We start from the raw sequence: 25067 nt of genomic DNA on the forward strand, positions 1-25067 counted from the left end.
ATTAATACAGATGAAACACTCACAAAGCCCAAAATATATTCCTGTTGTTTCTAGAGCTGCAAAGGTCATCAAGCCAATTCCAGTGGAAATTATCCAGTCTACAGAAAGAAAGAATGAGATTATATTTTGTTCTCTTTTTTCTCCATGTAAAATCAATAGATTGTAATGTTCACTTACCGTTATATTTATAATAGCAGACTAATAACATTCCAACAGCAAAACAAACAATGACAAAATGGAAGAATTCATCTGAAAAAAAGAAGAATTTAATTTAATGAAAGTAATTTGATATATTTCCATGAAAATAAAAATCTAATATTGGAAGTTATATGCAAACATACAGTGTGTGTGTTTGTATTGGTATATACATATGCATACACACACACACATCTAGATATATATGCATAAAATGAATATTTTCATAACTTAAACAGCAATTTCCCCCAGACTCAGTAATGAAAATAATTCCCCATGTACATTAAACAAAAAAGTTCTCAATATTACATGTTATGGGAGAAGGAAACATATTCCGTTTACACACTGGCAAGTAGCCTCACCTGTAAACTTATTAAAAATAGGATATTTGCTGATTAATTTGAGGGACTGCCTCTTCCTGGTTACAGGGATGGGCTGCAGGGTGTTCACAGGAAAGAACTTCTGTGCAGTTTGGAGAACCCCCAAATCCGACTCTTGGCTGGTCCAATCCACCCTGCCCTGCCCCACCCAAGGGTCCTTTTGGGTGCAGGTAAATGCAGGGTGGGCATGGAGCCTCAGTGAGAGCAAAAAACAGGCCTACTGGAAGTTCAGAAAAGCTAGAAATGGGCCTATTTCTGACCTCCAGAGGCTCTGGAGCATGTGGAGGCCATTTTTGCCCTTCCAGAAGCTGAAGGAAAGCCTCCAGAGCCTGGGGAGAGGAAAACACCTCCCCAACAGTGGTGCAGGAGGCTGCCCACGATGGTCATGCCCACCCAGCAACTGGGCAGAGAAGCCCTTGAAAAATTTTTGAAGCCCAGCCCTGCCTGGTTATATCAACCTACTCCATTAAATCTGGCAGAGTGGGCACATTGCATGTTCTACTGGCAAGGGACAAAACATTTGGAGGATCACAGGGGATGTGCCTTCTCTGTTGTGTCATCTGCCTTATGAAATATGCTTCCTGCCCCACAATTACATTGGCCCCATCCTTTCTGATATTCTGAATGGTCCTCAATACCTGTTCATGTCATCAGATTTGGTCTCTTGTTGAGGTAGCCATTTTTATTATGGTACTCTGGTTGTCTAGGACTTGTATGTTTAATTTTCTATGATGTTTATTGACATGGATTTCTACATCTGTGGTTATTAACATTGTTCTTTTTATCTCATTGCTGTGTGTTGTACAGAGTGTTTAGTGGGACTGGCAGCTATATAAAAGTTTATTACTAAAATAAATAAATAAAATTTGCTAAAAGTTTTCAGGTTAAAAAACCTAATTATGGTTATTTAGTTAGAGAAAAAAGCATATTTACATGGATATCATTTGCACCTTATCTGTGTTAATGTTGCGTATAGGGAAAATACAAGATATGAAGGTGCTTTTTTTATTCAGTTAGTTATGCCAGTCTAGAATAGAAATCTAAACATCTGGGCTTAAGCCTTGTCTCACAGAGAGAAGAATTTGTGATTTAAATTTGTGATCAGTTATATTCTTACCATCTTTCCGAATCCTTGGAATCCACCATCTTGTGTGTGGGACTGTGTGACAGACACCATCGTCACACACTGTGGGAAATGAAATTTGAATTAAAATGTATGGTTTGGCAAGCCTCCCCCCACCCAAACCCCTTTAACTCAGTTAAGGCACTGAAGTTGACAAATATCTGTTTACCCTCAAGCATTGGATAGGGACAATGTGCTACCCATTTCATTAAAGATGCTGCTTTTATCAAGCAGGCTCAACTCCTTAGACCTCTGATGGAGAACCTATGGCACAGGCGACATACAGCATCCTCTCTGTGGGCATGGAAGCTGTTGCCCCAATTTAGCTCCACCACACATGTGCATGCCCATGTGCCTCCCGCCAACCAGTTGGTTGGGTCTCTGTTGTGCATGCACAGGGGGATGCCATATGTGCAGGGGGGTTCAGGCATGCACGCATTCATGTCCACACATGCTTTGGGCACTCATTCTGGGAAAGGGTAGCCATCACTGCCTTGGACTTTCTCATATGAGGAGAACAACTATGGTTGGGAATTATTTTAGAATTTCAGACCCCAGTGAAGTTAAGGCAGTATGAGCTTTTATAGTGGCCTCTATCAATTAATAATAATAATAATAATAATAATAATAATAATAATAATAATAATAATAATTTATTAGATTTGTATGCCGCCCCTCTCCAAAGACTCGGGGCGGCTCACAACAACAATAAAAACAATGTTACAGTGGAACAAATCTAATATTACTATGTGCAGATTCTTTCTCTTCCTATAAACCAGGAGGGGGCATAGTTCTCTCCTGACTAACTGGATGAATAGCATTAAGAACAAACTTCTATAGTCCCTATGCCTGCACAAAGAAGTGAAATCAAAAATTTGTCCCATCAACAGTCGGGGTCCCCAAACTTAGGAACTTTAAGACTTGTGGACTTCATTTCCCAGAATTCTTCTGTCATCTATGCTGGGAATTGAAGTCCACAAGTCTTAAAATTCCCAAGTTTGAAGATCTCTGCATCAACTGTTCTTTCAAAAGAGCCAGTATTTGAGATACACACGATATTTTTGTTTTTTCAAAAATGATGTCCCTTCTGATGAGAAATCACCACCCAAGGGTGCTTAGGTTGTCATAGCTTAGACAAATAATTAACGTATGATACAAATAAAAAATACTTATTGTTCAGAAGAAAACATATAGAATTTTAAACTATATTTACCAACTGCAGGTGTTCCTTCTGTCCTTGATATTTCTGATAAACAACAAGTTTGCATTTTTAAAAGGCATTTCATTTGAAAAGGAATTCATTTATGCATTATATCATGTTTATTACAATAGAGCCAAGGAGCGGAAAATGTAGTTCTCCCAGCTGACTTGAGATATTTGAAGTAAGACCATACGTAGTTTTGTTTGCATAAGCAAGAAATAAAAAAAGATTTTGAGAAATTGCTGAAGGTCTGCAACAGATCAAGAGGGATTCCTATTATTATTAGAGATCATATTGCTATTCTATTTCTAGTTGTGTTCTATTTGCTGTTTTCTTAAATATTTAATATTTAATATTCACTGTAATTACTGAATTCTAAATGCCATTATAACATTAAACAAAAACCTTAGGCTAACCAGAAGTCTTGTGCTGGATTGTCATAAACTTTATTAACTTCGATAAATATTCTCTCTTAAGCTCAGAACCTTTAGTTTTAAATGTATGACTACTTAGAGTTCAATAATCTAGGCTTTTCCTTAAAAAAAACCCCTGGTTTGAACCCACATATTCTGAATTGTGTAGAATATGTGTGGGCCAAGAATGCATGGATTATATGCAATAGAAAGTTTTTACAGCTACAAAGATTTGATGATTTTGAGGTTACCACTTTTTGTATCACTTTTCACTTTCATATCACTTTTCTTGTTTATCACCCTGTTGTGACTGTAATTCATTGACTTTGTTGCAGTGACTACTAGCAGATTCACACCAGACCAACAATAAAGCAGAAAACAATACACAAATCAAGGAATTACCAAGGAGAAAACCACACACCAATTAACACTGGCAGGGCAAGTTACTGAATATAAATAGAAAGCAAACCCCACCCTCATTAGCACCAACAATGTTATCTAATCTGATAATGAAATGTCAGCAACCAAGCAACTAACCTCACCATACACCAAGAACTCTACCACAAGGATCAACCACAGACTTGGAAAATATATATTAAATAGCTTAACTTAAAACAACATTAATGAATGTAATTTAATTAATAATTGTAGTCCAGTACTTTTAGAAGGTTGGGGCAAAATTGCATTAAGCATCTTTCCACAGCCGCATCGCTGCAAGAGATTCAATGCTGAACCTTTGAGCTTTGCTGGCTGCTCCAGCTTGTTTTGCTATTTGCTTATTGCACAGACAGAGGGAGCAGGAAACTAGGGAAACCAAGAAAATTCACTTCCAAATGCCTCCATTTGTTCTCTTGGTCTCTCAATATATCAACTGGGTCAGGAGGCGACAGGAGATGCATGAAAATTGGCAATGCCAAAGTGGTGGAGAGGAGGAAAAAGGATTGGGCGTTACTTTTCTCCTCCCCTTTCCATTCAATCATGTCTGGTTTTCAGGGTTCCTGCAGTTTTCTTGGCAAGGTTTTTCAGAAGTGGTTTGTCATTGCCTCCTTCTTGGGGCTGAGTGAAAGTGACTGGCCCAAGGTCACTCAGCTGGCTCTGTGCCCACCTTGGGACTAGATGCTTTAACCACTACACCGCTGATTCTCTACTCAGAAGCCCTCAGATTCTATAACATAAAGCAGAGCTTCTGATGTGAGCCTCGTACCTGCTTCAGAGTATGGAATAATTTCACCGGACAGATCTAAAACGACAAAAATATACAAAACCGACAAATTAATTCATGGTTGTTCAAAATTGTTCCAATTGTTCCAAAATTGTTCATGGTTGTTCAAAATTTAATACCAGTTCCAATGCTGGTATTAAAACATGGTGATTTTTTGAACAAGGAAAATTCAAGAAGTAGCAGAATGGGTATTTAAATAAATGAAGCTGCATTGTGAATCCTCCTTTATTACTGTTGTTTTACTCTTTGGTTTTCACGAATCTTCAAAAGGTGAGTCCTCTTGATCAGAGGTCCCCAACCTTTTTTGCACCAGGGACCGGCTTTAAGCTAGACCAGTTTTCCATGGCCCGGTGGGGGGGGGGAGCTAGCTGTCAGCGGCGCCGTAAAAGGGGCGATCAAGAGAGGAATGGGTGAATGAATGGACGGAGGGTGGGAAGGAAGGAAGGAAAGAGGGAAGGGACAGGAACAAAAGAAGGGTGCAAAGGAAGCAAGGAAAGGTGTGAAAGGGGAGAGTAAGAGAGGAAGGAGTGAAAGAAGGGAATGAGGGAGGAAAGAAGGGAGGAAGGAAAAGGAAAGCAAGAAATGGAGGGAGGAAAGGAAGGAAAGAAAGAAAGAAAGAAAGAAAGAAAGGGGGAAGGGACAGGAACAGAGGAAGGAAGCAAGGAAACTTATGAAAGGGGAGAGTAAGGGAAGAAGGTAGGAAGGAGAAAGAAAAGAAGAAATAGAGGAAGGGAAGGTAAAAGAGAGAAAGAAAAAGAGCAAGAAAGAAAGCAAGAAAGAGAAAGAAAGAAAGAAAGGCAACTTCAAAGAAAGGCTCACTGAGCATCTCTCACTCTCTCTCTTTCTATCCCTCTTTCTTTCTTTCTCTTCCTTTCTCTCTCTCCTCTTCCTTTATCTCCTCTCTCTCTCCCTCTCTCTTTCTCTCCCCCCTCTCTCCCCCTTTCCCTCTCTCCCTCTCTTGCTATCTCTCCCCCCTCTCCCTCTCTCTTTCTCCCTCTCCCTCTCTTTCTCTCTCTCCCCCCTCTCTCTTTCTCTCTCTCTCCCCCTCTTTCTCTCTCTTCTTCTCACTTTCTCTCTCTTGTTTTCTTTCTGTCTCTTTTGCTTTCTCTCTCTCTCACTCTTTCTTGTTTTCTTTCTCACACTCTTTCTCTCTCTTGTTCTCTCTCTTGCTATCTCTTTCTCTCCCCCCTTTCTCACTCTCTCTTTCTCACTTTCTCTCTATCTTGCTGTCTGTTGCTCTCACTCACTCTCGTTCTCTCTCCGTTCTTCTCAGCGATGACGCGCGCACGCCCTGCCCGCCTCACCTTTGCGAGAGCACTTTCGCCCCGGGCTCTCAGCAAGGGGGTTTGCAGGAGAGGCGGGGCCGGCGAAGGTGATATTGAATGTCGGGGGAGAACGGGTGGTTGCGCGCGCTCCCTATCCCCCTGCTAGCCCACTCGGAATATTCAAAATAAGAAAAGCCTTCGCCAGCAAAGGTTTTTCTTATTTTGAATATTCCGAGTGGGCTAGCAGGGAGATAGGGAGCGCGCGCAACCGCCCGTTCTCCCCCGACATTCAATATCACCTTCACCGGCCTCCGCTGAGGAAAGCCTTTGCCGGCATTTCCTCTCGGCGTCAAGGAGGCGCAGCGGCGGGTGGAGAGAGGGAAGGGGGGGCAGCGGCGTCCCTCCTGGCCTTGGCGGGCCGCCCAACCCTCCCCACCTCCTGCAAACGCGGCGGGCGGCGGGGGGAGAGCGAGGAGCCGGTTCCGGCGGGCGCGGGGCTTGGCTGGCTGGTGGGGGGAGCGCCGCTGGCGGTGCGGAAAGGCCGAGGGGGCCCTGGTGCCGCGGACCGGCTGAAAAGCCCCAACGGCCCGGGCCCGGTCCGCGGACCGGCGGTTGGGGACCTCTGCTCTTGATGACAAAGAAAAAAATATCTGGCCTGTTTTGCAGCAGAGGCGGAATAACGACACGGACACAGAGAGCTGGATTTAAACTGGGTCATTTTTATTAATTAAATTTGCATAATTTATTCATTAAATTAGCATAAATTTAACTAAAACCTAACTAGGACCCGCAGGGTCAAACAATTACTTCCGGGGCGGAAAATGACGCCAGAAAAACTTCCGGGGCAACATCTGGGCTTGCAAAAAAGATTTATCCCTCAGTAGGGCTACTGAGGGCCAGATTCCAGGAAGTGAAAGAGGGAATAGGGGTATGGAACATGCAGAAAAAATGGAAATTCTGGGACTTGATGAGCTTATGCAGGTGTCAGACTTTTCTGCCATTTTCAGAAAGTGTGTGTGTGTGTATGAGTGAGATAGAGGGGGTGGAATGTGTATGTACACTGCTCAAAAAAATAAAGGGAACACTCAAAAAACACATCCTAAATCTGGATGAATGAAATATTCTCATTGAATACTTTGTTCTATACAAAGTTGAATGTGCTGACAACATGTGAAATTGATTGTCAATCAGTGTTGCTTCCTAACTGGACAGTTTGATTTCACAGAAGTTTGATTTACTTGGGGTTATATTGTGTTGTTTAAGTGTTCCCTTTATTTTTTGAGCAGTATATATACAGATAGACCTTGACTTACAACTATTAATTTGTTATTTTATTTTATTTATTTTGATTTATAAGCCGCCCATCTCCTGATGGACTCAGGGTGGTGTACAACAATAAAACAACATACCAAAATTAAAACCCCAATATGAAAAAACATTTTAATATATTTAGTGACCATTCAGTTACAACCAGCTGAAAATGAAAACTGAAAAAGTGACATGCGCCTATTTTTCACGCTCATGACTGTTATAATATCCACATGGTCACATGATCAGGCAACTGGCATGGACTTATGACAGTTGTGCTGTTCTGTGATGAACATTTGTAAACTCCCCAACTTACTTCCGACAAGCAAGTAAAGGGTGGGAGAGCCAGATTTATTTAACGGTCACATGATTCACTTAATGTCTGCAGTGATTTACTTAACAACGGTTGTAAAATAACGACAACTCTATTAATAAACTCTATTAAAAAGTGCTATTGCTAACATGTTGTAAGCCGCCTTGAGTCTAAGGAGAAGGGCGTGAGAAGGGCATAAAAATCGAATGAATGAATGAGAGGGGCGGCATACAAATCTAAATAATAAATTAATAAATAAATAAATAAATAAAATGAATGAACAAACAAAACAAACAAATAAATAAATAACGGTTAATATCTCTCTATTGCTCTCTCTCTCTCTCCTTCCCTCCCTCCCTCTCTCTCTCTCAACAAAAGCAACTTCCTGAAAAGGAACAGCCTTTTTTTTTCTCGGGTTAATCACAGCAGGAAACCACCAGCCCACAATGTATTGCTCAAAATGGGACAGAATTGCTTATTCCATCTTCCCAGGCTTGTGGCTCGCGATTTTTGCTCTGGAGATGTAGGGGGTTCAGGCTCAGATTTAGATTTTAACTTAGACTTAAACTTAGACTCCAAATACTACTACTGAATAATTGCTGTCTTCCAACTGCAAGACTGTTTGTTAATGTGATACCATGAGGAAGGAAGTTTGTGTCACTTTTCTCTGTCCTTGTACAACCCCGTCCTCAGGGACAGGCAGGAAGAGAGATGAACATGAGTTTGAATGAGTCTGTTCTCTTCTACTTCTCCCCCCCCCTTTCCGAAATATTCTCTGCAATCTGTGAGCTAAGAATGCCCATTAGGTCCTGGAGGTCTCGATCATAGTAAACATAAACATATGGAACAGTTAAAATTTATTGTTGGAGGTTTTAAAAAAGAGACTGGGCAGCCATTTTGTATGGTATAGTATGAGGTCTCCTGCCTGAGCAAGGGGTTAGGATAGATGATCTCCAAGGACCCTACCAGCAATGTTATTCTGCATTTTACCTGGTTGTGGATTCTCTGTTAATGCCACCAAAGAACTGGCATCTTCACTTTCATCCTGTTTTTCTGCTTTTTTATTCTGTTTTGGTTTCCTGCCTTTGAAATGATGAAAAAAAAAATACATTTAAGAATTTACTTATCGTGAAGCAAGATGGAAGATATGCAGCTTTACATACCAGCAACAGCTGCTAGCAATAAACTTGACCAAAGGTTAACATTGCTCTGATTTCTTGCCAGTGATAGGCTACCAAAAAATGTTCTACTACAATGTGGGCTTATGCATTTTGTTTCAACATCTTTCAGTGCAAATTGGGTGTTCTGGGGTGGAGCTCCATTTTCGCTAACTCACTGTGTTTCCCCCCCCCCCCTCTATCCAGGCAGTAGCCTACCCCAGATTATCTGCTATATAAAGTGTATGTCTACGGAGAGGGACAGCCTACAAATTAAATAAATAAATAAATGTACACACACACACACACACACACACAAACACACACACAGCTATTCTAAAATTATACACATTCAACCTCATTTACTGTGATAGGAAAAATATACCCAGAGTCCAGAAGGGAAAAAAAAGACCCGACCGTACCAGTAGGAGCTCACTACTGTTTCTTGCTGAGGTTGCCAATTTTTTACAGGATTTCACATTTTGAATGACATAGGACTGTGATGGCGAATCTATGGTTAGGTTTAGGTTAGGTTTATTGGATTTATATGCCGCCCCTCTCCGCAAACTCGGGGCGGCTCACAACAATAATAAAAAACAGTACAGTACAGTACACAATACCAAATCCAATGCCCACCCATCCAGTTCCAATTTAAATTAATAATCTCATAAAAAGCAGTATATATAAAAAACAGGCACACAGTCAATCAATCAACAAAACAACATGGGCAAGGGGGAGGTGTTTTAGTTCCCCCATGCCTGACGGCAAAGGTGGGTCTTAAGGAGTTTACGAAAGGCAGGGAGGGTGGGGGCAATCCTAATCTCAGGGGGGAGCTGGTTCCAGAGGGTCGGGGCCCCCACAGAGAAGGCTCTTCCCCTGGGTCCCGCCAGACGACATTGTTTAGTCGACGGGACCCGGAGAAGGCCAACTCTGTGGGACCTAACCGGTCGCTGGGATTCGTGCGGCAGGAGGCGGTCCCGAAGATATTCTGGTCCGGTGCCATGAAGGGCTTTATAGGTCATAACCAACACTTTGAATTGTGACCGGAAACTGATCGGCAGCCAATGCAGACTGCGGAGTGTTGGAGTGATATGGGCATACTTGGAGAAGCCCATAATTGCTCTCGCAGCTGCATTCTGCACGATCTGAAGTTTCCGAACACTTTTCAAAGGTAGCCCCATGTAGAGAGCGTTACAGTAGTCGAGCTTCGAGGTGATGAGGGCATGAGTGACTGTGAGCAATGACTCCCGGTCCAAATAGGGCCGCAACTGGCGCACCAGGCGAACCTGGGCAAACGCCCCCCCTCGCCACAGCTGAAAGGTGTTTTTCTAATGTGAGCTGTGGATCGAGGAGGACGCCCAAGTTGCGGACCCTCTCTGAGGGGGTCAATAATTCCCCCCCCAGGGTAATGGATGGACAGATAGAATTGTCCTTGGGAGGCAAGACCCACAGCCACTCCGTCTTGTCTGGGTTGAGTTTGAGTTTGGCATGCATGCATGCCACAGGTGGCACACGGAGCCATATCTGAGGGGATGTGAGATGTTGCCCTATGTCAACTCCAGCATGCTGGCCAGCTGATTTTTAGATTTCATCCTCCCCAGGTTTCAGGAAAGCCTCTGGAGCCTGGGGATGGCAAAAACTGACTCAATTGGCCTACCAGAAGTTTGGAAACAAACTTCCAGTAGACCTGTTGGGCTTGTTTTTCACCATTCACAGGCTCCAGAAGTTTTGCTGAAGCCTGGGGAGGACAAAAAATGGCTCAACGGGCCTACCGGAAGTCTGGAAGCTTCCATGAGGCCTGTACACATGTGGTGGGGGGCAGCATGGGGGAGGGTTGCGTGCGCATGGACGGGCATTGAATTATGAATTAGGGCACACATATGCACGCTATCATGCACACCAACACTCTTTTGGCACTCAAGCAAAAAAAGCTTTGCCATCACTGACACAGAATATCCCTAAGAGGTGAGTGTGCACGGCCTTCCTCAGACCCTAGATGAGGAAAGCAATTTTTAAAATTTTAATAAGGAAATGGAATTCATGTGAATGTACTTTACCATTTTCTTCCTTTGTCACATTAAAATTGCACTTTTAGAGGGGTTAAGGGAATCAAGGCTTTGGGTCTTAGGCTGTACTTTTTTTTTCTCCTGAAGTTGTCTACAAAAATCAAAAGTCACTCTAGCCACTGGATAATTTTTAGAAATGGACACCAGTGTAATAAAGCCACAGGAAACACAGCCATTGGTTTCAGACATTTACTGTTGAACATCCACGGATTACTGACTTATACTGTACTTAGATTGGGCTGGGGTGGCTCCTAACTTACAGTGGTACCTCTACTTAAGAACACCTCTACTTCAGAACTTTTCTAGATAAGAACTGGGTGTTCAAGATTTTTTTTGCTTCTTCTTAAGAACCATTTTCTACTTAAGAACCCGAGCCCGGAAAAATTCCCCAGGAAATTTGAGAGCGGCATGAAGGCCCAGCCAGTTGCCTGCCATTCCCCCTTTAATCCCGGCCATCTGGGCTGCCAGAGGAGCCTTTCGGTGGCGCTTAAGGAGGCTTTGGCAGCCCAGAAAAAACAAGAGTGTTTTCCTTTCTCTGGGTACTTGGAGACGGAATAAACTACTTCACTGTGGTGACTCCCTCGCGCTGCCTCCCATACATCCAGCATGAGGTTGCTTCCTGGAGTGTCTGGGCGCGGAAAGGCAAAAGGGGGTGCTTCGCCCCAGCTGAATCAAATTCTGAGCTTTTATTTCTTTCCTAATGGGTTTGTGTTGTATCCTGTAATGGCTACCTTGTAACTCTGTAAATAGTTTGTTCCTCTTTCAGCGCTGTCTGAGCCCAAGCAGGAAGTCGGTCCTGATTGGCTCAGACGCGGCCGGCTCTAGCTTTGGCGGGAACCGCAAATATATAAAAGGAGCGGTTTCTCCAGGCAGAGTCAGTCGGTACTCGCTGAATTGTCACTTTACCTTGCTGAGCTGTCACTTGTTCTCTGAGCTGAATAAAAGTACCGATTGCTCAAACCCTGTCTCTGGGTCTACTTCAGTTTGCACGCATTATTTGCTTTTACATTGATTCCTATGGGAAAAATTGCTTCTACTTACCAGCTTTTCTACTTAAGAACCTGGTCACAGAACGAATTAAGTTCTTAAGTAGAGGTACCACTGTACCTTGCTGCCAGTTTGCTTCCTCCAATGCCACGTGGGCATGCCTCATGGGCACACACACGCTTTGCATGCCCACGCATGCTCAGTGTCAAAAAAAAAATATGCCCCCCCCAAAAAAAGATGGCGACCACAAGCACAGTGCCAATTACTCATCTTCTGCACACACTCAGAAGAAAAAAAATTGAAAAAAAAATTCAGAAAAAAAAATGGCAGCACCCACAGAACCAGTTCTGTGACATCATCGTGATGTCACCAGTGGGTCGATACCAGTTTAGGCGAAATGGTCCAAACCAGGAGGAACTCATGTCTGGACTGGACTGCAGATTTGTAATACTGCTGACATTCCTAAATACAAAAATATTTTTTTGTCTGTTTCATTCATTTACGTTGACCTGTCCATAGAGTGATTTACATCTAAATCAGAAATACATCTAAAACCAGAGTTCCCAATGGGGGCATCAAACTATTATCATATCAACCTGACTCAAACTATGGTTTAAAATAGCCTTCTTTTCCAAACGCTTCTGGAAGATAATGCCCAAACTAAATGAGTGTGTGCTTTTTGGAAGTGTTCATTTTAGCAAAACTTGATATATACTTGATGTCCACTATCTGTCCTGCCTACCTTTGTACGAATATTTGAAGAATGTGTGTAACTGCACCTGTGGATGATTAATTCCAAAACATAAACAGTTCTATGTGTTCCCAAACCAGTTTTTCATAATTCTGTACTTCAGCTGTTACCTTTCTGTTTTGGTTTTGGAGACAAAGCCACAGAATCTGAAGTATCCATTGTAGTGCTATAAAAAAAAGAAGAAAGATTACAAAACTTAAGCCCTTCAGTTCTTTTTTTCATTCTTCTTAACAGCAAAACAGGACAATAATCTTACATTTTATTTTTTATTTTTTAGGACCAAGAATTTTCTTGTGTTCTTTAGTGCTACATGAAGCTATTTTGAAACATTGATTAAAGTACATTTGGATTACGTGTGTTCTTACGTTAAGAATTAAAATATTTTGACTTCTTTTTTCTTATACTGATAGTCCTTGACTTACAACAGTTTATTTAGTGACCATTCAAAGTTACAACAACACTGAAAAAGTGAGTTATGACCATTTTTCATACTTATGACCATTGCAATAGCCTCATGATTCCGTGGCCAAAATTCAGATGCTTGGCAATTGACTCATATTTATGACAGTCGCAGTGTCCCGGGGTCATGTCATCAACTTTTGAGACTTTTTGACAACCAAAGTCAATGGGGAAGCCAGACCACTTAAAAACTGTGTTACTTATTTAACAGTGGCAGTGGTTCACTTTATAACTGTAGCATGAAAAATCAAAAAATTGAGCAAAATTCATTTAAATGTTTCACTTAGCAACAAAAAATATTGGGCTCAATTGTGGTCGTACGTCGAGGACTATCTGTGTAATTGCTTTTGTATGTAGAAAGTCAATGGGCTATCAAATGAAGACTTTATTGTTGTTAATTGTGAAGTTGTGTCTGACCCAACTCCATGGACAATGTCCCTGTTCTCTACAATCCCCTGGAGTCCATTTAAACTCACGCCTACTGCTTCAGTGACTCCATCCAGTAACCTCATTCTCAGTTGTCTCATTCTTCTTTTGCCCTCAATCTTTCCCAGCATTAGACTCTTCTCCAATGAGTCCTTCTCATTAGGAGGCCAAAGTATTTGAGTTTCATCTTCAGGATCTGGCCTTCCAAAGAGCAGTCAGGGTTGATCTCCTCTAGCGCTGACTGATTTGATCACCTTGCAGTCCAAGGGACTCACAGAAGTCTTCTTCAGCACTATAGCTCAAAGGCCTTGATACTTTGGCACTCAGCATTTCTTACAGTCCAAATTTCACAGCCATAAATTGCAATTGGGAAAACCATAGCCTTGACTATACACACTTTTGTTGGCAGGATGATGTCTCTGCTTTTTAATATGCTGTCTGGGTTTGCCATAGCTTTCTTCCCTGGGAGCAAGTGTCTTTTAATTTCTTGGCTGTAGTCCTCATCTGCGGTGACCTTGGAGCCCAGAAATCTGTCACTACCTCAATTTCTTCCCCATATATTTGCGAGAAATTGAGAGGGCCTGATGCCATGATCTTAGTTTCTTAATGTTGAGTTTCAAGCCAACTTTTGCACTCTCCTTCTTTGCCCTCATCAAGAGGCTCTTTAGTTCCTAAAGACTACTTATCTGGGAATAAGATCCAATTAAATGAAGAAAGTTTATATTGAGTGCAAATGTATTAGAATTATTTGAGCGTGTATGAACTGAAAATGCTTTTAGACATCCTTTGGACAGTCCCACAAAGGAAACCTGTTCATGAGATTGTCCATAACTAATGCAAAAGATTTTCCCCCAAATGAGCTACTTTCATCCTATCAAGTGGTTTATTTATTTAAAGGAAGTATTAATTATAGAAAATAAGCTGTGTGTGAATCTATTTAATTATAGATTAATTAATTTTCAAGTGGAAAACTCTGAGCATGAAGCAAAAACTTTTGGGGGAAAAAACCTGCAATAGCTGAATAAGCAAATTAACCAGTAATGCTATTGTGTAAATTCTCTTATGGAAATAACCTGTTGGCTTTGCTGTTTAAAGGCAAACTTGTAGACACTCTACGAAAGACATAGAGAGAGCTAGTGTTGGAGCTATAAGAAGTGGGTGTGTATCTTTCTGTGTCAGAGTATCAATCATAGAGCAAATATGGGGTGGGGTGGGTGGGGTGCAGCAAGTCACAACCAAGTTATGAATGTGAGATATGTTGTTCCAGGCCACCTGATTTTTAACTATGAGTCCCAAAGCATGACCTCTGACACAGGTCACGTGGAAGTGACTGTGGATTAGGACTGAAAGGAAAACAATAGTTACACTTTCTCCTTCCTGTCAAGATAAATGGTGGCCTTTAAAAAAATAATTTAATTAAACTGCAGTTTCCATTGCTTTGACCATTTATCTAGTAAAGCTAAATCATTTACCATATCATTCACCATATTCCTGATTAAGAAAAACAAAATTTCAGAATCAGGGCTTACTTAATAGTGTCAATATTCACCTTTGATCAGATGAATTTAGGCTTAGATCTTAGACATTTTTCCAGGGTGTATGAAGATGCTAATTTGTAAGGAAAGAACCAGAACATATTTGTAACAAACTGGGATCACTTTTATCTTTAAAAAATGTTATAGTACATTTGATTAATTTTTTTTAGTAGCTTTCTCTCTACTCCTGTGTTAGAGACTATCGCAAAGTATCAGAAATCAGTAGGAACAGCATTTTGTTGCAAACTTGGCATTCTCCAGATGTGCTGGAATTCAAGACTTCTATAGTGGGATTGGGCTGGAAGGACAGACCTTAACAGACCAATAACAAGAAAGAGAGGGAAGGCTGAAGTCTCAAGAGGTCTGATTACACAGTCAATTACACAGACTGATTACCCAGTCTGTTGGCTCCATCATGGTGATAACAAGAGATTTAGTTCGAAGTGAAAAAGTTCTGTCTCAGAGGTTAGTGTCTTAAGGTGTCTTATAGCAGAAAGCAGTCATTAGTGATGCAATATGAAATCTGCCCTATTTTTCTTATTTAAGGTCAGTTTGATTCTATGAGTTTGATTCTATGGGATTCTTTATACTGCTATTGGGGAATACCCAAAATAGTTCTTTTAACCTGCTGGAGATGCCTGCAGTGGAATCTGAATTGAAGTTCATGCATCAATTCTTGCAAAGAAATTATTTACCAACAATACCACTCTCCCCGATGCACTATGCCCTATGCAATAAGGATCACCTTAAGCTGAACATGATACCATATGTCTTATTCTTTGGTGTTTTTCCAACTTTCCTTCCTCCCTCCCTCCCTTCCTCCCTTCCTTCCTTCCTTCCACCTCCCTAATAAGGCTACTCTGGACAGTATACATTTTTGTTTCATTTCTAAGATCAGCAACATCATTTAGGTCTTCTCTGAATTTTACTCAATTAGTCTTGATTGAACCCATGAATCCAGACCTTGCATTTAATACATTTTCCATCTCATGTACTTTAGGAGATAGTGTGGGTATTGTGAGCAAGACCCAGATCAACACGTTAATCTGTTTCATAAAATATTGTTCACCATGTCTGGCTGAAGCTAAATATTGCCTCGCATCTAAACAAAAGTCTTTAGCACAACTAGCATATGGCAAATCAGGAACCACCTTTTAAAAATAATCAAACTGTCCACATTTTAAAAGTGATAACTCTTTCAAAAATGATAAATCTAATCATCTTTTAAATAATAAATCTGACTACCTTTTAAAAATGATAACTCTTTTTAAAAATGATTAATGTATCTTCAGGATTGGTGACAGGTAATAAATCCTGTTTTTGATTTACTGATACTTTTCCTAAGACATTGATGCAACATAATAAATTTTACTTTACTTTGTTGATAACTGCTAAATTTGTTGTTGCAATCCATCAGGAAAGAGAGGTGCATACAGTATATTTCTGGATCAGTGATATTTAAAAATGTGGAAAAATTTTGTCTGAAAAGAGGAACTAGCTTTCAAAACTAAGTGTAGCTTTCTCCAAAGTAGGCCAGTAATTGTATGAAATATTAACAAACTTTTTATAATATATTACAATTTATCAAATACTTTTCCAAATAAAAATATTGGATAAATACTTTTAATTGTTGTAGCTTCTTTGAGGGAACATTGTTTCCCTTTATGTTCCTTGTCCAGTATTTATCATTTTCTCTTTGAAATTCTATTGTTTGTTTGTTTTTAAAAAAGCAATTATCTTATTGAGAAAAAGAAGACTGACATGCAGAATCAAATAATGGTGTTGGGTTTATAATAAAATAAACACATCCTCATTAACCATATAACTTATGAAGACTTAATATACACCCAAGATTGATATTATATGAAAAGCACTGTAGTTCCATTTATTCCATGATGAATTATGTTTCAAGTTAATAGCAATAGCATTGAGAGTTATATACCACTTCATAATGCTTCACAGCCCTCTCTAAATGGTTTACAGAGTCAGCAGATTGCCCCCAACAATCTAGGTCCTCATTTTACCCACCTTGGAAGGATGGAAGGCTGAGTCAACCTTGAGCCTGGTGAGATTCCATCTGCCAAATTGCAGGCAGCCAGCAGTCAATAGACGTAGCCTGCAGTACTGCATTCTAACTACTGCGCCATTGCAACCAATAATAATAATGCTATAAATGTCAGTATTTTTAACCTAATGTGGTAACAGTTCTGTATTTATTTATGAGAAGTAGAGGCCTCCCTATTCCAGATAACTGGAATTTTATTTTATAAAAATAAAAAAATATTTTATTTTATTTTAAATAAATAAAATAAATAAATAAACTGGGGGAGGGAATAATACTAAGAAAATAAAAATAAATTTCCATGCATCCGGATAAACACACTACCATGGCAGAATCACAACTGATAAGGAATCCATAATATTAATAATAATAACAACAACAACAACAATAACAACAACAAACAAACAAACAAACAAACAAACAATATTATTATTATTATTATTATTATTATTATTATTATTATTATTATTTATTAGATTTGTATGCTGCCCCTCTCCTAATCCCAGATGTGGGAGAACAGCCAAGTTTTCTAAGACTTCTGGAACATCATCATCATGGAAACAAATGGTTCTCTGAGGAGATTTTATTCCACAGGACAAGAACCATGACAGAGAAGGCAAAGTGCTCTTCATTCCTGAAGGCCATAGAACCATGGCAGATAATTACTCCTTTCAGGTTATTAAGTTATCAATTGAAGACTATATAAATAGCTTAGAGTTGAACTGAGAAGTCCTTGGTGCTCTGTGAACCTGGTGGTTGGCTTGCAGACATTTTGCTACCAGATTAGCCAGCAATGAAGAGGTAACCAAATGTCTGCAAACAAACATTCATGGGTAGAAATTCATGATTAGTAAGGATAGGCCCTACATCAGTGACCTTTATTGGTTTACGTGCCACAAGGGTGTGGGGGGGGGGATGCTAGCATGCATGCACGTGACCACACCCCTTCCCTCCCCCCCACACATACACACATCCCCCCACGCTGCCCCCTGTGCATGCGCACAGGCCTTTCTGAAGTCTGGTAGGCAGTAGTGAGTTTATTATTATTTATTTATTTATTATTTAGATTTGTATGGTAGTTCCTACCATTGCTGACCAGAGTGCCGCACCAATAGGAACTCACTGATGATGATTTTTTTTCCTGGTGTCTCTGTGTCGAAAGAAGCCCTCCCGCCCGCCCTCATCTTAATGCCAACCTTTATTCTTCATCAAAAGCACAGGAGATTTCAGGAAAAAAATAGCTAAAAATTGCATTGTCATTGGGTTCCTACTGGTGTGGCACTCTGGATCATCCCAATAGGACCCCACCACTGCTGGTAGGTGAAAAAAAAATGCCCAAATGGGCAATCCGTTGACCAAACAATGTCGTCTGGTGGGGCCTAGGGGAAGAGCCTTCTGTGTGGCAGCCCCATCTCTCTGGAATCAACTCCCCCCAGAGATTCGAACTGCCCCCACCCTCCTCGCCTTTTGCCAGAGCCTCAAGACCTATCTATGTCGCCAGGCATGGGGTAACTAATGTATCTCCTTTTCTGACCATTAAAGTTATGAGTGAGTATGATTGTGTAGCATCAATTGTTTTTAAAATAATGGGTTTTAGTTACAGTTTTAATTATTAGATTTGTTCTGTATTGTTTTATTGTTGTTGTGAACCTCCCCGAGTTTTTGGAGAGGGGCGGCATACAAGTCTAATAAATTATTTATTAGTTATTATTAAACCGGAAATGCATTTTTCCAAACTTCCGGTTTGTCCGTTGGGCGATTTTTTTTGCCTACCCTGAAGTGTCCGAAGGACAAAATGGCCTTTCCCAAGGCTGAAAATCAGCTGGTCAGTGCACGCATGCGCCCTGGAGCTGAAACATGGGAAATTCTCACATGCTTTCCCATATGGCTCCATGTGCCACCTGTGAAATACATGCCATAGTTTGGCTATCATGGTCCTGTTGGTTTACTCTCTGGCAGCTAATTGAGAAAGCTGAGTACTATTGCTAGCCCCTTATAGGTAACTAGTTTCTTAATTTAATTAACTACATATCAGGATCCCAAGGCTACAAAATGCTTTTATCAACTAGTGATCTATTTATTTGCTGGGCAGGGGAGTGATCTCACCAGGAGACTATGAGTTCTAGACCTATGTTAGACAAAGCTGTCTGGGTGATTTTGACCCAGATACTCTCTCTCCACTCTGGGAAGAAGGCCAAGGGCAAACCACTTCCTTACAATCTTGCCAAGAAAATGGCAAAGACTTGTCTACAGTGACTGACAGGCATGCCCACCCCACAACCCCCAATAAATTTATTTCTCCTACCTTTTCCCCTCTTATTCTCAGTTTAATTTAATTGATTTGGCTTTAATTTTTGGCTATAATCCAGTTTGGGTTGACCAGAAAATGTATAATAAGAAAATGTCTAATAAGGAAATAGAAATGAGACAAATCATAGGTTCTAGAATGCCACCTTCACTTTTGCTTTGAAATGGTTACTACCTCCTAAGGATTTGGCACTCATCTACCTCGCAGATTTATACCACTTTGGCTTTGACTGGCTGTGATTGCAATTTCATAAACAGTAGCCTAAGCAAGAGGTTGGACTAGTCTAGAAGACCTCCAAGGTCCCTTCCATAATATAATAACAGTTTCCTTAATCATTGGTCACAGTAAAACATTCGTTACTTAAATATGATACACTAAATAACATTTAGACACAGTAAATGTACTATGTAATATGCTGCATTCATGGATACCAAGTGTATCGGTAGTATTTGAAACGGATGTCCAAGTGCCGCCTCTATGTAGGTTGAGGCAGGCAGAATTCCCTTGGGTACTATTTGTTGGGGGTTAAGGGAAAGGGAAGGTTTTGTCTTCTCTTTCTGCTCAAGATCCCCATGTACAATTGGTGGGCCACTGTGTGACACAGAATGCTAGACTCGATGAGCTTTGGCCTGATTCAGCATGGCTCTTCTTATGTTCTTATGCTACTTCATATTATCCATAATTTATATGTTAAAATGGCTAGGTTCACACAACATACTAAACCAAAAGCAAATAAATGTGGCACATGAATCTGGCCACTGTGTTTGATTATTTCTGGAATCCTTGAAAATGTATCTTTGTGCGGGGAGTCAAAACGAGATTTTAAAAAAAGCAGAACTACAGGTCTTACTGATTCAAAACAATTAACTTTAAATAGCTTTAAATACTGATAAAATATGGAACATGGAGGCTTGCCAGATACGCTGTTGCCCCTTATGTAGACTGTGAAAAATCAGCACAAGAGATTTCCATTATACCTTAGTTTCTTTCCCTGAGATCAAACCAGATGAGTTTGGAACTTTTCTTAATTTTACATGAGACACATAACAGAAGAAGACATTAACCAGACCATCTTTACTGAAGGCAAAGGTAGATACAGTAGCATAGTATTTAACAAGGAGAACCAAAAGCTTTAATCAAGTTAGATAGATCTCAAAAGAAATCACTTACCAACTTAGGCTAGCATCAGGGGATCATTCAAAGGTCCAGAGCCAATAAAAGTTTGTTTAAAATAGTAACACAGAAGGCTAATAAACTCCCAGAAGACACATCCCTTAAACAAATCTTTCTGGTCTGATTAGTTATACTCCTCTTCCTGCTGTAGTCTATTTGAGCGGATTTAGTTATTACTCATAGGTTTTGTTACAAATGCAAAAGCTGTATGCTAATAGGTTCATGTTAATTTTATTTAAATTTAACTGTTGCATAATAAGGTGGTGTTACAGTGGTGTAATGTGATCCTTTCCTGCTTATGTGAAATGTTGCTCCAGAACAGAATAATGTGATACCAAGTACCTGAAATTCTGGGAAATTTTTAAACATCTTCTGATTGAGAACCTCAAATCTTTCTGATTCTTCCAATGGCCAAAATTTCAGGTACCAAGAATATGTTTTCCATCTGCTTAAAATTATCCTCAGGCCAAATGACTATAAAACAGGGGTGGGAAACTGTGGCCATTTTATAACTTGTGGACTTCAACTCCCAGAATTCCTGAGCCAAGTCCATTAGTCATAAAGGGCCATAGTTCCCCACTTCTGATATAGAACATTTAAAAGTGTATTTATTTTCTTTTATTCTATTCTGATGGTATTCAGATATCATTTTTGTGAACAGGTACAAGATGACCATCCAAAATTTAAAGCTTTTAACTCCTCTATTATAATACTTGGGAGTTTCTATTTCATAACAGGCATTATTCCTCAATATTCCTCATGAACATCCAGTGCTATGAAATAAAGATTGCATTCTACTCTAGTTAGCTCATTGCCCAATACATATCTTTATCAGGAGTGATACACATAATTACTTCTAATGTTGTGGCATTCGCAGAATGCAGTTCTTTTCAACTTTAAAGCAAGAAGCCGTACCTGCATCTACGGTAAGTATATGTATGGGTTAGATATGCCTTGGGCAGAGCCGCTTTCAACAAAGCAGCAGATTATAGATAGCATTCACATTTTAAGGCATCTTCATATCTTTTCTCAGTGCAGATTATAAGGGAAGTGGCTTGTTTCTAAACCCTTGTATAATAATAATAATAATAATAATAATAATAATAATTATTATTATTATTATTATTATTATTATTATTATTATTATTAATTAGATTTGTATGCCGCCCCTCTCCGAAGACTCGGGGCAGCTCACAACAATAATAAAAAACAATATTATAGTGAAACAAATCTAATATTAAAAAAGAAGCATATAAAACCCTATCATATTTAAAAACCAAACAACACATACATACCAAACATAAAATATAAAGAGCCTGGGGGAAAGGTGTCTCAACTCCCCCATGCCTGGCGGTAATTCAAACTATGATAGTTTGATTGGTACTCTACTTGCAAATAAGTAATCTGGGTTTCCTTATCTAACATTTCAATAGGAGAAGATTCTTGCCTGGCTGTGGGAGGTGCATTGCTAGTAAAACAATGTCAGCAGAGCCAAACAGGCAAAAGGTAAGAGGGCATTATTCCACAAACAGCAGCCATGTGGTCCAAGTCTCAAGAATTGTGTGAGTTTTCTATCTGTTCAGAGATTGTCACAAGTAATGATGGTTTTACTATGATTGCAAGAGGTACTAGGAGTGGTGAAATCCCAAAATTTTCCCTACCAGGCTTAGTGGTTGTGGCTTGGTCTTGTAACTGGATGGGCGTGGCCAACTTGATTGGTCTGACCCTTAGGAAATTTCTCCTTAGTCCAACTCATAATAAAATAGCACTGTTCCAATATTTAAAATAGAACAGAATAATAAAGTTGGAAAGGACCTTGAAGGTCATCCAGTCCAACTCCCTAGTCTTGAATCCAAGCTGTCAGTTTTCTCTGACCTTAAATATAACTTGTAATTGTCTCCAAGGAGAATTTGATTTATCTCTTGAATTCTATAGAGACAATGAGAAAATGTGGGCTGGACTGTGTTACTCATTAGATGGACACAATACTTGTTGAACTATTACACACACACCAGCTCTTTATTGAGCTGGAGAAAGCATTATATGCATTGGTGGGTTGCTGCTGGTTTGGACCAATTCACCCAAACTGGTGGTGGAAATTTGCCCCCGCTCACTGAACCGGCAGCAATGGCCGGCTGGCCATAGACCCAAAACGGTTCACCGGTCACCACCTCTGGAAAGTGGCTGGCAAAGAACCCTCTGCACATGAGCAAAGGCTTCTGCGCATGCGCAGATGGTCATTTCCTTGACATGACCTAGGGCAAAACATGCACTTCTGTTGCGCCCCTAACCAGTAGGGAAAGTAAGTGGAACCCATCCCTGATTATATGGTAAATTATACTGAAAGGTTACTGCCAGCAGTAGATATAAAAAGATCCAGTATACCTGGTGGATTATGAACCAAAAGTGTGATATTGTTACCAACAAAAAAAAAAGAGCAAATACAATTCTAGGATGTATTAATTGGAATACAGTATCAAGATCAAGCCGCCTAGAGTCCTTCGGGAGTTGGGCGGCATATAAGTGGAATTAATAAATAAATCAAGAGAAAAAAATTCAAAATCTGGTGTTTCTCCTGAACTCACACATCTTGCTTAATGAGTGGGAAGTAGCTATTACCAGGAGTATATTCACATAGTTACAGCTTATGCATTAAACACAGCCATTACTGACTTGGGAAGCCCTGTTCACAGCCATTCCTGTCTTAATCATCTCTTTTTTAGATTATTTAATGCATTTTATATGGGACTATCCTTGAATAAAACAAATGAACAATATAGACTGATCTTGACCCAAGTGCCTTCTTATATTGTGTTGGTAGTAATTGACAGAGATGGCTCAGGACATAAGTTTCTTCAAGTGTGAATCCTTCCCATTGCTGATTCTCACGTGGTAATTTATGCCTCTAATGTAAATTGCATGTAGATCTGATTTTAAACATGAGATGAATAGACCACTGATGATACCTGGGTGACGTATTCAAAAGGACATAAGGATGTCATGAAATGTACACTTTGTCCCCAGGCTTGATGAATGTAACTGCCTGTCTCACATCCTGTTTTCTCTGTATCAGTGATGCTTCAACATTTGCTTGGGTTCTATATTTCAAATGATGATGATTTCCCAAAATCATGTCATTATAACCTTAATTATCATCTTAATTATCCATCTTAATTATCGCATACCAAATAAACAGAGTGGGACACATGGTAAGGCTCAAAATACATACCCACAAGATTATTTTGCCGTGAGCATAAAACTTTACTAATCATTACTCACCACACAGCCTAGCATGTAGAGCTGGTTATACACAATACATGCATGAACAATATAGTGTGTAATGCCAAGTTGGAATAAACCTCCACTGGAATAGTCTACACACTGCAGGGGGAGGGGAATCTCTGTGTACTTTACTTGCAAATTATTGCTCATATTTTAATAGTATCTTAAAAGTATCTTTATTATCTTTGTTTGTTTGTATGTATGTGTGTTTAGAAAATGGGGTCTTTTAAATATTTTTAAACAGTAATTTAGATTTGTTGTAAATTGTTTTCACTTTGTTGTGAGCCGCCCCGAGTCTGCGGAGAGGGGCGGCATACAAATCTAAATAATAAATAAATAAATAAATAAAATAAATAAATAAATAAATAATTTAGACACAGGTGGGGAACAGCTCTTCATTCACTCATTTAGGGTTTTTATGTTGCTTTTTGATGAAAAAATCCAAAGAAGGATAGGAAAGATTCAAGTACAAAGACTCTGTGTGTCAGGAAACATTTACATGTTATTCTTATTATTGTGCCACAAACAATACAGTGTTCCCTCGATTTTCACAGGGGATGCGTTTCGAGATTGCCCGCGAAAGTCGAATTTCTGTGAAGTAGAGATGCGGAAGTAAATATACCATTTTTGGCTATGGACAGTATCACAAGCCTTCCCTTAACACGTTAAACCCTTAAATTACCATTTCCCATTCCCTTAACAACCATTTACTCACCATTATTACTGGTACTCACCATTAAATAAGACACTTAGTGATCCTGATATATATAAACATAATTATTTATTAACAATAATTATTTTTTTTGCGATAACAACACTGATTGGCCGAGATTTTGGCCAATCAACAATGGCAGACGAAAGCTTGGCGATGACGTATGATGTCATCAGGCGGGAAAAACCATGGTATAAAAAAACCCCCTGCAAAGTATTTTTTAATTAATATTTTTTGAAAAACTGTGGTATAGGCTATTTGCGAAGTTTGAACCCGCGAAAATCGAGGGAACACTGTACTCCATACAGAAGAAAAGAATAAGACTTTGATTGCTCTTTTATGGCTGCCCTCTTGACTTTTAGACTAACCTGCATATACCCCTATTTTGAAAGCAAAATACAGTTATTTTTATAAAAAATTTATACCCCTCCCCAAAATGCAGTGAACTAAGTAAATAAATAAATATTTTTTAAAAAATGGAAGTGGGGAAAGAGGGAGGAAGGAAGGAAGGAAGGAAGGAAGGAAGGAAGGAAGGAAGGAGTAACAATTTTTGTGATCTTGCATATAAATTTTCTGGATTTGTAGCTTTGGTGGTCTGTAATAATTTCTGGAAAATGTTAGAGAAAAACCAACCCAATAGCTAATCCACAGAAGGGAGTTTCAAAGTCTGGATCTGAAAGTAAGAGCCAGCCTTCATAAAGCTAATAACCATGCACCAGATGACTAAAT

At 39.8% G+C, this 25067-nt stretch overlaps 1 protein-coding gene across 3 annotated transcripts in view; it reads right to left on the bottom strand.

Annotated features, from left to right (window-relative positions):
- The window catches only part of TMEM40 (transmembrane protein 40), a 56865-nt gene that overhangs the window by 3281 nt on the left and 28517 nt on the right, over positions 1-25067 (bottom strand). Inside the window, exons 1-8 of one of the 3 annotated variants that reach the window (XM_070735760.1) lie at positions 20342-20554; positions 12492-12547; positions 8411-8503; positions 4517-4552; positions 2912-2944; positions 1693-1761; positions 178-249; positions 24-98 (exon numbers count right to left, since the gene is read on the bottom strand). In XM_070735760.1, coding sequence (XP_070591861.1) covers positions 24-98; positions 178-249; positions 1693-1761; positions 2912-2944; positions 4517-4552; positions 8411-8503; positions 12492-12540 — 427 coding nt within the window. In that variant the 5' untranslated portion in view covers positions 12541-12547; positions 20342-20554. Of the gene's footprint in view, positions 1-23; positions 99-177; positions 250-1692; positions 1762-2911; positions 2945-4516; positions 4553-8410; positions 8504-12491; positions 12548-20341; positions 20555-20686; positions 20780-25067 lie in introns of those variants that run through there. The other 2 variants (XM_070735761.1, XM_070735762.1) reach the window with 2 other exon arrangements.

The sequence above is a fragment of the Erythrolamprus reginae genome, chromosome 2 (assembly GCF_031021105.1).
Source record: "Erythrolamprus reginae isolate rEryReg1 chromosome 2, rEryReg1.hap1, whole genome shotgun sequence".
In the NCBI taxonomy this organism is placed as follows: Eukaryota; Metazoa; Chordata; class Lepidosauria; order Squamata; family Dipsadidae; genus Erythrolamprus; species Erythrolamprus reginae.